Raw genomic sequence first — 14969 nt, forward strand, 5'->3', positions numbered from 1 at the left:
CTACTATGAAACTTAAAAGTCCATTGAAGGAATTTATACTCTGAAACTTGTGTATTTGCGATAGCAAGAAAAAAAGTAACCCTGAGTTTTTCTTTTTATTTCTAGTCATACTGTGAAATGTCTAGTCTAGCGGGTTTTTTTTGTTAATTAAAGTATAAGCCTGAGTCGTCACTATGTAAAAATACACATATACATATATAGAAACAAAGCTTCCGACCTTCTATTTATACACAAGCACACACATGACGTGACCGGTGTCGGGATGCGGTATGGTGGGTCCACCAGAGAATCTGATCATGTGTGTAACGCAATGTGGATGCAATGTGCCAGACAACCCAGGAGAACATGAAGCTGTCACTTCCAATATCACTTCAGAAACACTTCTGGTTAGCGCTCTACCTGACAAGTCATATAAAGCCTTTGGTCGCTACAAGAGGATGCAAAACATTTATTTTACTTGATTTCTCACATCAGGACTGATACAGTAGATGGTAGCTAGCATATGATAGAAGGTACCGACTCCTCCAAAACTGAAAAACCGTCCTGCTGCTCCCAAATAAAAAAAAATCATTAGTTTTGAAAGGTATATAAGAGAACTAATATTAATGATTTAATAATTATTATGTATGGATGGCAGAACTATGGAAGACTTGATAAGAAAGAAAAATCCTAAACCCTATTCTTATAGCAGCAACTGAAGGAAATATCATTTCATCCTATATAATGATGGATATAGGTACAAAATGAACACAGATATTTTTTAGAGAATTAAAGGGAACCTGTCACCCTCAAAATCGAGGGTGAGCTAAGCCCACCGGCATCAGGGGCTTATCTACAGCATTCTGTAATGCTGTAGATAAGCCCCGATGTCACCTGAAAGAGAAGAAAAAGAGGTTAGATTATACTCACCTGGGCGTTGCGGTCCGGTCCGGGGCCTCCCATCTTCATAGGATGACGTCCTCTTCTGGTCTTCACTCTGCAGCTCCGGCGCAGGCGTACTTTGTCTGCCCTGTTGAGGGCAGAGCAAAGTACTGCAGTGCGCAGGCGCCGGGAAAGGTCAGAGAGGCCCAGCACCTGCGCACTGCAGTACTTTGCTCTGCCCTCAACAGGGCAAATCAGTACACCTGCACAGGAGCCGCAGCGTGAAGACCACAAGAAGATGTCATCTGATGAAGATGGGAGGCCCCAGACCGGACCGCGACGCCCAGGTGAGTATAATCTAACCTCTTTTTCTTATCTTTTAGGATACATTGGTGGCTTATATACAGCATTACAGAATGCTGTAGATAAGCCCCTGATGCCGGTGGGCTTAGTTCACCCTCGATTATGGGGGTGAAATGTTCCCTGTAAAGGGATTGTTCGGCCTCAGGGCACAAGTTTGCACTCGGTCTATGTGACTGCAGACTTGTGAATCCTCTCATTGCACACACTGCATGCAGTGAGGATTCTCTGATGTGATTTGCATACTTCCGGCCACATTCCAAAGAGATGTGTCTGGCGCCACTCAATTCACTTGCATGGAGCGAGGCCGTGCACGTCTAGTTGGCATGTGACAGCATGTAAGCAAATTGAATACTTCAGATCACGCCTGCACCGCAGAATCCTCACAGCGTGCAGTGCATACAATATGAGGACTCACAAGTCTGCAGTCACATAGTGTGACACATAGAGTGCCTGCAGACTTATACCCTGAGGCCGGACAACTCCTTTAAAGTATTGGAATAAAGGTATTCACACCTTAGAAAATGTATAAAGTATCCACTGCCTATGTCAACAAAATTTGTGACAGATTTAGATCCCACATCTGGGACCCGCACTTATCTAGAAAATAGTGCCCCCCTGGCCATTTCTGTTTCCTCTGGCCTCCTGGTCCTGTGGTAACCCTTTCCTTCTTTGCCTGGATGCTGTGGTTGGCAGTCATTTCACCAGCTTTGGATGGCTTGTGTCCTGGAGAAATGTGCCGGTCCCAGTAGTGGGACTTCCATCTTCCAGATATTTATGATATATTATTTAAAGGGAATTTATAACCATTTTTTTCTACCAAATCTGGGAGAGGCATACCGTAATTACAGACAGCCTGAATCTACCGAGGTGTCACTGAGTTGATTGCTGTGATTCTGACAAGAAAAGTTTTATCTGTTGCAGATCATCCAGATCTCTGAATTCTGAGCTCCTCCCATACCACAGACTGGCAGCTTTCTATGTACACTGTGCATAGGCAGAAAGCTGCCAATTAGTGGTGAGGACTACATGACAGCAGGTTTATGAGTACTTCAGGCTGCTAAAATAGTGACTTTACCAAACGTTCAACAGGAATCAGGGTCTCTGTCCCTACATTATACTGCTCTCAGAACGAATTAAATAACAGAATAAAGTTTTCCCCTATCATTTATACAATATTTATGCAAATTTATGTAGCTCATATGTAGGCTTGCACAATTTTATAGTTGGCTATTAATGTCAAACTATTTCTTATTTCATTTACTTTTGGAGCAAATAAGATAATGTCACATTTCTGCTTCCTCAATGTTTCCTGTACAATATTTTGTATAAATCTCATAGTTTCAATTCAAATCAACTAATAGTTTCAATAAAATAATCAGGGGTCGTGTTATAACGACTGTACACAAGGTGACTCGTATAATGGTGCCTAACACAACACAAGTAGATAAAAATAATCTAATTTTTTGTGTATATGAATTAGGAAATATATTTATTGTTTATATTATATGGTAAAGCTCAAGCAAAATAATACAGAAAAATATTTTTTCATTTTCAGTCTTTTTTTTTGCAAACATGTTTGGTCAATGTCTCTACTCACAATATAAGTAGCATATTTAGTGCCCAGACAGGAAAAAAAATTGCATTTAAAGGGCTTAAGGAAAATGTTTCCTGATCTAGGATGAATTGGAAAGACTTATCCTTAGGAAGCATATAACTCGTGATCTAATATGGCCATATGATTGAAGCCCACACAAAACGCGCGTCGGGGTTGCATACACGAGGTCACACATGAGGAGATATGGGTAAGAGATAATTATATTATATTGCTGGGATCCATTTTTTATGATATATACAGTCTTCCATTGTAGCATCATTACATTTTTGGCTACTGAGGTATATACCAAGGGCTGTGACACATGACTACTGACATGTTTGGAGATTCTTGATTTTTCACTGGTCGATTAGAACATGTTCATTTAAGCCTGGCTGCTGTACATCATTATTTCAGCACTGGAACTTTATTGCATTCTGTTACTTGCAATCTGATATACTCTCCCTCCCCATTAGATTTGTGTAGACTGCGTGCTACTAACACCGATGTCTCTTTTTTGCTATTGATTTTGTTTTAAATGTATGTAACTGTTTGCCAACCTTCTGCCTTAAACTTAATAAAATTAATCAAATATACATAGATGGACGCCACGTATTCTAGTAGTATATAATATGTCCATGTGAGTCTTGAGCAGGCCTAGATGCCCCCAAACCTTGGCACCACCACAACAGCATCATACCTGTGTTACCTGCACTTGGTGGTCGATGTGTCAAGCCAGGAGACATGCTGTTTCTCTGCAAGGTTTGATGGGACAATGGCAAAAGGTTGTGGTTACCCAGTGAACCAGCTGGATTACTGTAAGCCAAACTGTTTGGATTGGTCACTGGTATGGAAACCGGCATCTCAAAATTGGGAGGTGGAACAGCCTGCGTATAAAAAGAGAACACAATAAATAAGGCTAATAAAGACAATTAGTTAACGTTCTACACCATAATGTTGTCATACTTCTTTGTCATCAATAGAACAAAATCTGGAAAAAAAATATATGGCTATTGGAAAACTAATTGGCTTATAAAACTGCATCATAACATCCCGTTTCCCGATCCTGGCTTCCTCTGCCATCCTAATAAGTATCTATTCTGAATCTGCGAATGAACTGCATCATAATATCCCCTTCACCCAATCCTGCTTTCTTCCGCCATACCTTCTCTTTAAACAGTAAATCCTCCCATTCCATTTCTCGGGGTTGAGCAGTCATTCAAATATTTACTTAAATGTGTAAAATATGTAAAATGTGCAAAGCTTGTAATCTGAGAAAGCCTGACCGCTATTTAGGCATATCATCCAATAATAATAAGGTGAATGTTATAAGATTAAATAAATACATTTGTTACAGTTATACAAAAATAATAACACAGCTCATGAAATAAAGTAACATTTCATTCCTTATGACTTGCTTATATGCCGAGAGAAAACTACAGTCAGGAAAGAAGCAAAAGTCCTTCCATGTCTCTACATATCTCTATATTCTCAATACTACTCAGAATTAACCATCACATGGTTACAAATTTATACTAAAGAAACGTCAAATCTAGCCGAAATTATTTCATAGAGGAAAAAACTAACAGGTGTAAGAAATTTTACAATGAATATAACAAACTGTAATTTCTATCTGGCTGCCAAAACTAAATGCAAAAGACAATTTACAGAACATACATTTGCTCTGGAAAATGTAATATTTTATGGTTTAGAGATCAATTGCATGGTTTTATAAATGCAGGTACATGATTTGCCTGAATTAAAATTTATTATCATACCACAATTCAAAAATGCAAAAAAACCTATATTATGAAAGGCCCTTAAGGGTTAACCTCCTCATTTCAAATCTGTTGTTACATAATAACAGTATAGAAAAAATTAGCATGGACAATTAGTTCTATTTTTTTTCTTTTTCAAACAACTCATCTTTTAGTGTCTGTCTATCTATCTATCTATCTATCTATCTATCTATCTATCTATCTATCTGTCATCTATCTATCATCTATCTATTATCTATCTATTATCGATCTATCTATCTATCTATCATCTGTCTATCTCTCTATCTATCTATCTATCTATCTATCTATCTATCTATCTAGTAGTAAACAAAAAGGGAAACAGCACAAAAAGATGTAAAAAAAGACGACTTTAATGCCCTGTGGTGTGGCAACGTTTCGGATAAAATAAATCCTTTCTCAAGCTTGTTTTATCCGAAACGTTGCTACACCATAGGACATTAAAGTCCTCTTTTTTACATCTTTTTGTGCTGTTTCCCTTTTTGCTTACTGTCTGAAAGGCCATTGGAATGCTGGTCAGGGAAGTGTGCATGCTTTAAGGTATTTTTTCTAGTGCTGTTCCTCTTTGTGTACCTATCTATCTATCTATCTATCTATCTATCTATCTATCTATCTATTATCTATCTATCTATCTATCTATCTATCTATCTATCTATCTATCTATCTATCATCTATCTATTATCTATCTATCTATCTATCTATCTATCTATCTATTTATCTACAGTATCTATCTATCTATACTGTATTAATACTAACATGTAAAATGTATATATGAGTATTAGGGTTCTCCATCTTCTCCGCACCTGTGATCCGATTCTCGCTTGCGATAGAATCAGAGCACTGACACTGGGTTCACGCTCGCAGCAGAGTTTGAGCCGAGGGTCATTTGCATTTAGCATCCGATTCTCTCACCAGTTACAAAGCTTACACATCTACTTTACTACGTACCATTAATAACTGTCTTATGTTAAATTGGATTTTGTACCATCAGTCTGAAATGTATTTTTTGGGAAAATGTCAGCAGTGGCTGTAATAGAGTGAACATGGATTTGCCCACAATGACCCACAAACGTTTCCCTGGTAATTAGATGAGCTTCCTTAATTTTAAGCCGTTTTAGTAAAGCGCTCTAATGATCTCCTACTCAGAAGTACAAATGCAAGTATAATTATTATCAGATGTTTTGGAACCACAAAATTCATGTCCTTAGGCATTTTCTGCGGAAACCTGAGCGACCCTTTTCATGAAGTGCCATTGCCAGCTTTTTCTGTTGGCACATGCAGTGTTTTCTTATGGACGGAGAAGTCAGGTTCTTTTTCGTACTGGTGGTTAAAGCTATAACCCATGTTTCATATCCACAGCTCAGCTTGTTCAATGGATCTTTCTTTCTGCATGAGCAAAGGCGTACCGTTGTGCATTTTAACTGCAGGGCTGTGTTTTCTTACCACCCCTAGTTTGTGGTCAGGTGGGCAAGACAAACCAAAAATGGATCTAGTGTGCCATGTGTTTAGAGCGTCTGTGAGGCTGTCATTTTGATGGTGCCATCCTTCCTGTGTAAAATGGCAGTGTCCAGCCTTCAGACCAGGACACCCTATACTTTGAAACCACAAGAACCACAGTCTGAATTGCCCTTTTGTGGAGCACAAGGTCAGTAATTGATTCTTGACTCCATTTGTTTTATTTCAAGGTTTTCATTGCCGAGGTTTTCAAGTCCATATATTTTATTAAAAAGCGGCTGTGACATATGAAGCCAATTATACGACGGCTCCTGGTGAAGAGCACAGCACATACATTCTAGATAAGACGGGCACCTAGCGTCTCTCTATGATACTGATCTCACAGAAATGTACAGTGATGTTTACTGTAAGTTGGGGCGGCTGCACATTCCAAGCTTCTCCTTCCTTCCATATTTATGATCTGTGCTCTCTAATCAATATTTGCATAAGACAAGGGAATCATTCTAAGACTTGGGTGGATTTCATGTAAACCTCCTCTCTCTCTCCTCGCCTGCTAGTAATCCTTTCCTCCTGTCCATCTCGATGCCAACAGCTGCTACTGCTGTGATCAACACCGGGTTTTAAAAGGCATTCGTGTCCCTGCTCTCGAATTGCATCTCTGCTACATAAGCATCTAAAAGAGCTTGGGTGAAAACATACTGCAACTATCCAGTCACCCAAGAATTTCAGGGCAACTTAACAGGGTGGCACAGATGGAAAAGCACTGAGATGACTCCTGAATTACAGTAGAAGTGCACAACTAACCAGGGATGACAGGCACGCTTATCCTGCATGCTCATTGTGAAACCAGCTCTTATATTTAGAATGTAGAATTTACAAATGGTAGGGACACCTCTTGTGTCACACGATTCATTGCTTTTAAATTTAATACATATTTAATGAAGTTATGGAATTACCAAAAAAGGCATTACAGACCACTCTTAAAATGAAATCTGTGTTATAGAACCAATACAAAGTTCCTCAAAGAAGAAAGGGCCCCATGGAATAGAAATGAGGACCCAACTGTACAAAGAACTCATGGTACAACGGTGCTCATTTGCCCTCTAAACTAATGAGAATCTTAAAGGGAACCTGTCATGTGAGAAAAACGCTTCTAACCTGCATATATGGGGTTAATCTACGGGTTAATCTGTGTTGTGAACCTGCCCCGTGCCCGCACTTAGCGCCCCACTGCCGGGAGGAAGTGATCTTTATTGCTCCCAGCAGTGTTCAGTGTTCAGGCATAGGGGCAGCACTGGCGCGAGTTCAGTCACTGCTCTGTGTATAGAGTGTGGAGATTGTAGCCATGCCCCTGGCACTGACTGACAGCCGGCCCTAATGCTGAGCTGCTGTCAGTCAGTGCCGGGGTGTGTGATAACAGTCGTCGCTCTCTATACACAGAGCGGTGACTGAACCCGCACCCGTATCACCCTCATGGGAACCGACGAACTCTGTCGAGGGGAATGAAGTACATTTTAATCCCGGCAGTGCGGGCTCCGGCCATGTTCAGAACATTTTTACCCTGCAAATTAACACCATATCTGTAGGGTAATAGCATTTTTTCATGTGACAGGTTTCCTTTAAAGCGGTTGCATCAGATTTGGAAGCTCCCACATTTTCGCCAAGCTTGTATAACTTCCTAATCGCTGGAGTTAGAACCACCGGGATCCCCAGTGATCCTGAGAATCAGAATGAAGCCGAGGTAGAGTTTGTGTATCATCACTCTATCCATTCTCTATGAGATTGCCAGAGATAGCCGAGTACAGCACTCTGCTACTTCCGGTAGTCCCACAGAGACTGAATGTTGAGGAGTTGTGCATGCTCGACCACTGCACCATTCAGGGGCTCTGCAGGTCTTCTCAGGATCAGGGGGTTCCTTGCAGATGGAATCCCAGTGAAAAGGAAGTTATAACCTATCCTATGAATAGAGGCTATCTTCCATATTTAGTACTCTCCTTTTAACTGCAAGGAAGGGCAGCAAATGCCTTTTGTGTTCCTACCACCTAACTCGAGATGGGGTCCACTCTTCTACACAGTACCTATAGCAAGCTGCATGGACTACCTCTATGTTATATATTTCACTGGAACATTATTACCATATGCCATTAGTCCTGTTGGCATAAATGTATTTCTTGTAGACACATTGTCTAAAATTATTACAAATGTTGACTGGGACTGGACAGGAAGAGCCAAGCACAGCAGTGGCATGTAATGAAGGCAATCCGGCATCCATGGACAAGGCAATGCTGCTTTTATAATGTATGGTGATTTTGTGATTTATAGAGAAACCCAAGATTATTCCTGAAGGACTCATTATTAGCACAGAATGTTAATAAACTGTCAGTACATTGTTCCATCTGGGATATTTATGGCACTTTCACAGGATATGCTATGTTGTGGGCAATTACTCAATTAAATGTCCAAAATTAGAAGTAATGGCACTTCTGAAGCATTTAATGCAAACAAAGGAGGCAGTAGGTATACCACTCCCTAAATGAAGCGAATCATAAACAAAATGCAAATTGACTTTATTAGACACAATTAGAAAATTATTAAAAAGGCCACATCTACAATATACATAAACATACCCCAAGGGGGGACAACCCAATACAGAACAGACCAAAAGTGAGGCACAATATGAAACTTTTAAGAGCAGGTCACAATTAAAGTGGAACAAAGTACAAAAATATATATGTTTATAAAAATACAAAACTCACAATGGGAAGTATCTCTAAATAACTGAGTGCTTACAGCATCTCCTCAAGTTATCTTCACATTAGAGGTAAATATATATCAATATATCCATGCATTCGAACCCACCCAATTGTGACCACCAGTATAAACAGTGTGATCATAACCCCGAGTGGGGAATATGTCTACAGTGCCAGTGCCATTACCTGTAAACCAATAAAGAGCAGGGAAAGCCTGTGGTCTGTGAGAGACCCCCTGTGCCCCAACGCGGGTTTCGCCCTTTAGCTTCTTCCGGGGCAAAACGCGTGTCGGGGCACAGGGGGTCTTTAATTGTGACCTGCTCTTATAAGTTTCATATTGTGCCTCACTTTTGTTCTGTTCTGTATTGGGTTGTGCCCTCTTGGGGTATGTTTATATATATTATGGATGTGGCCTTTTTAATAATTTTCTAATTGTGTCTAATAAAGTCAATTTGCATTTTATTTATAGTTCGCTACATTTAGGCGGTGGTATACCTACTGCCTCCTTTGTTTGCATGTTGTGGACAGCACGGTGACTCAGTGGTTAGCACTGTTGCCTCGTAGAGCTGGGGTCCTGGGTTCAAATCCCACCAAGGACAATATCTACAAGGAGTTTGTTCATTCTCCCTGTGTTTTTGTAGGTTTCCTTCCACTTCCTAGTCCACATTCCAAAGACATACTGATAGGAAACTTAGATTGTGAGATGATGATGTCTGTAAAGTGCTGTGGAAGTGAATGTTGCAATATAATCAAAGTAAAAGTGCCACCACTGAGGTATATATCTACACCAGGAACGAGGCTGTGCTAGGAATGGAGAGGTGGAAAACCATGTGCAGCTCTATGAGATTTCAGAAAATTGCCAGCAGTGGGATGGGCATCTAGCGGTCATATATGACAACATATCCTATCAATAAGCCATAAATGTCCCACTTAGGAACGCATCATTAACTGTGATTTTTGAAAACCTATAAAGGACCACTAGACACTTCAGACACACCAGACACCTGAACCCAAGCAATGGTCTGTGTGGATTAAGCAAGTTGTATCGCTTTTCATATAATACAGCTAATTGTACAACAATAAATTCTTACTGAACTGTTACCGGTGTTAAGCAGACGGCTCTACACTGAACAGGATGGAAAAAGAATAGATAAAAAATCAGCACACATTTACATACGTATGTCGTCCCACTCAAAAAAAACAATCAATCATCTGATGATTTTCTATGCATGTAAACATGCATCTCATTATACATTACATCAAAAAACAAAACAGAGAGAAGCTCATGCAATGTTATTTCTCTTAAATGACTGGCAAGGCATATGAATCAGTTCAGGGTTGGCATATTAAATTTAGATCTACATTGCAAACATACTGTAGAAATGAATACGGAAAACTGAAGAGGAAGCCAAGCTTAAGAGCGCCATAGTATCACCCCAGTACGCCAGTGTGGTGCATCTGAGTAAAGGGATTTCATGCCATCATGGCTATTAGCATGGCTGAGGGAGGGATTGAGAATTATATCACTTTTGATTTTGAGCTAGTATTTAATAATCAAAATGATCATCAAGAGACCAAAATGCTATTTGCATTTCTTCTCTGCCGGTGAGCACCTCCTAAAGAACTCATACCGTGACCATGTTATGACTTTGTGCAACCACTTAGTTGTACCAAGGCCAGATAAGCCACCTATAGAAGTCTATGGTTAACATATTGTACTAGGTATGTTTCTGATTTCATATGGCGCCACATAGAGCCATTTTTTGTCAGTTTCTATACAAAAAATAAAACATGGCCAGCTCCTTTAGATAATATGTTGATGGAGCATTGCTACTTAAGGAAAAAGTCTCCTTGACATAATATAACCGCATGAAACCACAGGGAACTTCTACATCCCATTGATTATTTTAATATCGTATTGTTTGAAATGGGATTGAAGATCTTACTAAGGGTACCGTCACACAGTGGCATTTTCATTGCTACGACGGCACGATTCGTGACGTTCTAGTGATATAGTTACGATCTCGCAGTGTCTGACACGCAGCAGCGATCAGGGACCCTGCTGAGAATTGTACGTCGTAGCAGATCGTTTGAAACTTTCTTTCGTCACTGGATCTCCCGCTGTCATCGCTGGATCGCTGTGTGTGACAGCGATCCAGCGATGCGTTCGCTGGTAACCAGGGTAAACATCGGGTTACTAAGCGCAGGGCCGCGCTTAGTAACCCGATGTTTACCGTGGTTACCAGCGTAAAAGTAAAAAAAAACAAACCGTACATACTCACCATCTGATGTCCTTCAGATCCCTTGCCGTCTGCTTCCCGCTCTGACTGAGTGCCGGCCGGAAAGTGAGAGCAGAGCACAGCGGTGACGTCACCGCTGCACTCTGCTCTCACTGTACGGCCGGATCTCAGTCAGAGCGGGAAGCGGACGGCAAGGGACCTGACGGACATCAGATGGTGAGTATGTACGTTTTTTTTTTTTTACTTTTACGCTGGTAACCACGGTAAACATCGGGTTACTAAGCGCGGCCCTGCACTTAGTAACCCGATGTTTACCCTGGTTACCAGCGAACCTCGGCATCGTTGGTCGCTGGAGAGCGGTCTGTGTGACAGCTCCCCAGCGACCACACAACGACTTACCAACGATCACGGCCAGGTCGTATCGCAGGTCGTGATCGTTGGTAAATCGTATAGTGAGACGGTACCCTTAGAGGTGGTGAGCATTTGACTTGTAGAACTATTTTAATTTAGGGCACTGGTTCCAAATGCAAAAAGTAAATCATGTTTATGAGTAAGTTGCTAAAGGTTTAATATGAAGGGGTCCGCTCTACTGACAGATACCTTCAAGGCAGGAGTGAGTAGAAATTAATATCAACCTGCAAAGACCTGAATTATCCCTTATCTGAATTTTTCATACAAACCGCGCTTCATTTTCAAGGAAAAATTCTTAAAATGTGCTTAACTGCTAAAATACTTTAAGCATTTACACCTAATTATACGAAGGCTGAGGGTCTTTGGCTGCTATTTAATAGCCTACAATCAGGGACCTTTGGAGATTAACCTATTAAATATGTCATTCTGTGGCACGGGGGCGGTTTCATCAGAGTTTGCGTTTGTGGTATTGCAAGACCTTTAAATGAGGTTTAAGGAGTAGGGTAGCAATTTAGGTGTTTCAATAGTAAACCAGCACTGCAAGGGTTAAGGGGTGTTACGCCAGCGATAATTAGCAGACCAGCCATGTGACCTCAGGTACTTACAGGTAATATATGGCTCTTGATCATAATATCAAACTCTTCATTAATTTTTTTATATTTTTCTTCAGTGCGTGGGGTGAGGGCATAAGAGGAGTCGGGATCAGGGCTTTCACAGCCTTTGTGTTCTTTCTTGTTCAATGCCTGCCAGGTTTAGAGAAATACCACAGATATATCAAAAACTGAATAGACGGTCAGAGTACTTACACACAATCTTTGCCTGCTGATCATTAGATCAATATCTTCATTAATCTTTCTGTACTTGTCCTCAGACTCTGGGCTGTGACCTACAGAATCATCTGCATCAGGATCTGGACTATCACACCCATTGAGGCCTTTCTTTCTCAACGTCTGAAATACATAATTTGGACATTTCAGTCCTCGGTATTATAGACAGGTTGGATCTCAGAAGCTTCAATCAAGCTTCTGTTTCATTCAATGTAAATTCTAGAAATTAATGTTTGTAAAAGCTATAACTGAGAAGAAAGGATTATTACAGCACATTGAAGGCCTGAATAGGTAATATACCTGTCCTCAAACCTCTACTTTACTGATAGAAACACTCCCATATTTTTTTTTTATTAAATCTGTGCCTATGTGCATGTAATGTAGTGTGAGCGTATAAATATACTCACCTACCGCCACTCTCTTCAAGATCCACCACCGTTCTTCTCTTCTTCTCAGTGACATCACCACAATTGCGACTATCAAGCTCACTTTATGTTCTATATGTGAGCCGGAAGTCACATTAGCAATGTAAGCCAATGGGGCCTCGTATTGACGCTCCATAGACTTACACTGTAAAAGTCACTTCCGGGTCACGCAGAGCGCAGTATGACCCAGGGGGTCTGAAGAGCGACGGCGTCACTGAAGGGAGGGAAATATTGGTGCTGGATCCTGTAGAGAGCAGCGGTAGGTTAGTATATTAATATACTCAGACTACATTACATGCACATATACACATGTTTACTTCATGTAAATCTAAATGTATCCAACCAACATGAAAAATAACTGAACATGTGAACAGTCACAGTTAGACATAATCATAAACCATGAGTAAATGGGCATATTGATGCTTTCTTCAGCTTAAAATTATTACAAAATTTGGAACATCTTAATAAAAAGGTACTGAACAGGCGACAAGGTGCGTTGCCTTCCTGAAATTGAAGGAAACTGTAAGCATGAGGTGGGAATGTCCTAAGCGACCATTCAGCCAGGTGGGTTTCTTTCATCTTCTGTCTTCTTCAAGAATAACATTAGAATAATTGTTTGCTACGGATAACACCTACAACCTTTTATCTACTTTTCAATCAATTTTTATAAAGTGTAAAAATGACATTGAAGAGAAAGGTCAAACAGAAAGTTTATACATTTCTTATCTTGCGATATTTTTCTTTTTCATGTCTATATACATCGCCGCTTGAGGAAAAATCAAAGGTGGCATTGGGTGGAAGCTTCTTAAATGCACGTTCCAGAAGTGCCACAGGGCCTCCTTTGATTATTTTTACAGTTAGTGGGACAAGCACATTCTTTATGTATCCACTGTATCATTATTCTTTTTTGTTATGTAGGACGACATATTGTGCAGGGAATATACACTTTTTGCTCCCTTGGCGGAAACTACAATCGAGGACACAAATATGAAGACCGATAAATTCAACATTTCCATCTTTGTACCTTATCCTGCATTGCAGCTACTTGCTCTGACCTTTGTACATCATCTTTACTCCACATTTTAAATATATTATTGATACTGATGTAACAACCTGCAGGGGTCCTGGCATGCAGGGGGTAAGGACAACTTATGACTAAAGGTGCCTTTACACTATTAACAGTTGTTGACTGTGTGTTTGACCACCAGCTTTTCCTCCCAAACCCTGATAAATATGCACACTTAGTTCTACCGAGCATGCATGTGTTTTCAAAGAGGAGATGACAATAAGTAAGCTGTTGACAAACACCTCTGCAGGCAGCTTATCCCACTGAAAACAGAAAAATTAGCAATAAAAATCAAGATGCTTGATCCATCTTTCTTCCAACATCATCTGTCGAAGAGAGAAGGGAAATCCTTATACAGAGTCAGACAGCCCAGTAGAAATCAAGTGTGTGAACACTTTTACAACAAGTGGGAAAGTGTGGCCATGTTCTCAGGATTAAAAAAAAATATTTTGTTATTGCCCTCCTCAAAGGGATCCTGTCACCAGGATATCCCAATATAAAGTATGGCTACCACCCCTGATGAAGCTGTGGTGAAGCACGTGTTAGGTCTCTTAGTGGGTGAGCTGATCACGCTTATGCATTACTGATTTTGTTGTCTGTATCCTGGATTTAATCCCCTCTCTGTACTTATCATTATTTCCTTATTATTACAAATGATATAATCTTTTAAGGGTATCCAGAAAAACTTGCTATCCTCAAGGCTTTGTGTACATGTATACAGGCTAGTCAGCTGATTCAGCGTGTTACCTCATTTTTTATTCGTTTCTGGTACATCCCTATTCATTTCTGGTACATCCCTATACACATGTACTTATGAACTCGGTTGATGTATGTAGATTGTGAGCCTTCGCGGGCAGGGTCCTCTCTCCTCTTGTACCAGTTGTGACTTGTATTGTTCAAGATTATTGTACTTGTTTTTATTATGTATATGGAGCGCCCCCAGACGCAGGGCCGCGGGACACTCGGTACCGGGCCTCTCTGTTTCAGGCCTGGGGTTGTCATGGTGGCTAGACCCGGTCCATGACACCTGCTAAGGGGCATCCAATGAAAGGGGCGATGATGGTGCGTGGTGCAGGTCGCGATGAATAATGAGGACACAGGGTTGCAGTCTCTTTACCTCTTTACTGAAGGCTTCAGGATCCTCAATCCCGAGTACTGCTAACAGGGCTGGCTGAGACCGGCCG

The 14969-nt window shown here is 40.6% G+C and overlaps 1 protein-coding gene across 20 annotated transcripts in view; it reads right to left on the bottom strand.

Annotated features, from left to right (window-relative positions):
* MEF2C (myocyte enhancer factor 2C) overlaps nt 1–14969 on the bottom strand; it is a 356157-nt gene that overhangs the window by 55737 nt on the left and 285451 nt on the right. For 8 of the 20 annotated variants that reach the window (XM_077288814.1, XM_077288784.1, XM_077288875.1 and 5 more), the window contains 2 exons: nt 12274–12417; nt 3516–3702 (listed from right to left, as the gene is read on the bottom strand). In XM_077288814.1, the coding sequence (XP_077144929.1) occupies nt 3516–3702; nt 12274–12417 (331 nt within the window). Of the gene's footprint in view, nt 1–3515; nt 3703–12072; nt 12211–12273; nt 12418–14969 lie in introns of all 20 variants that reach the window. The other 12 variants (XM_077288866.1, XM_077288928.1, XM_077288858.1 and 9 more) reach the window with 3 other exon arrangements.

This window comes from Ranitomeya variabilis, chromosome 1 (genome assembly GCF_051348905.1).
Source record: "Ranitomeya variabilis isolate aRanVar5 chromosome 1, aRanVar5.hap1, whole genome shotgun sequence".
Taxonomy (NCBI): domain Eukaryota; kingdom Metazoa; phylum Chordata; class Amphibia; order Anura; family Dendrobatidae; genus Ranitomeya; species Ranitomeya variabilis.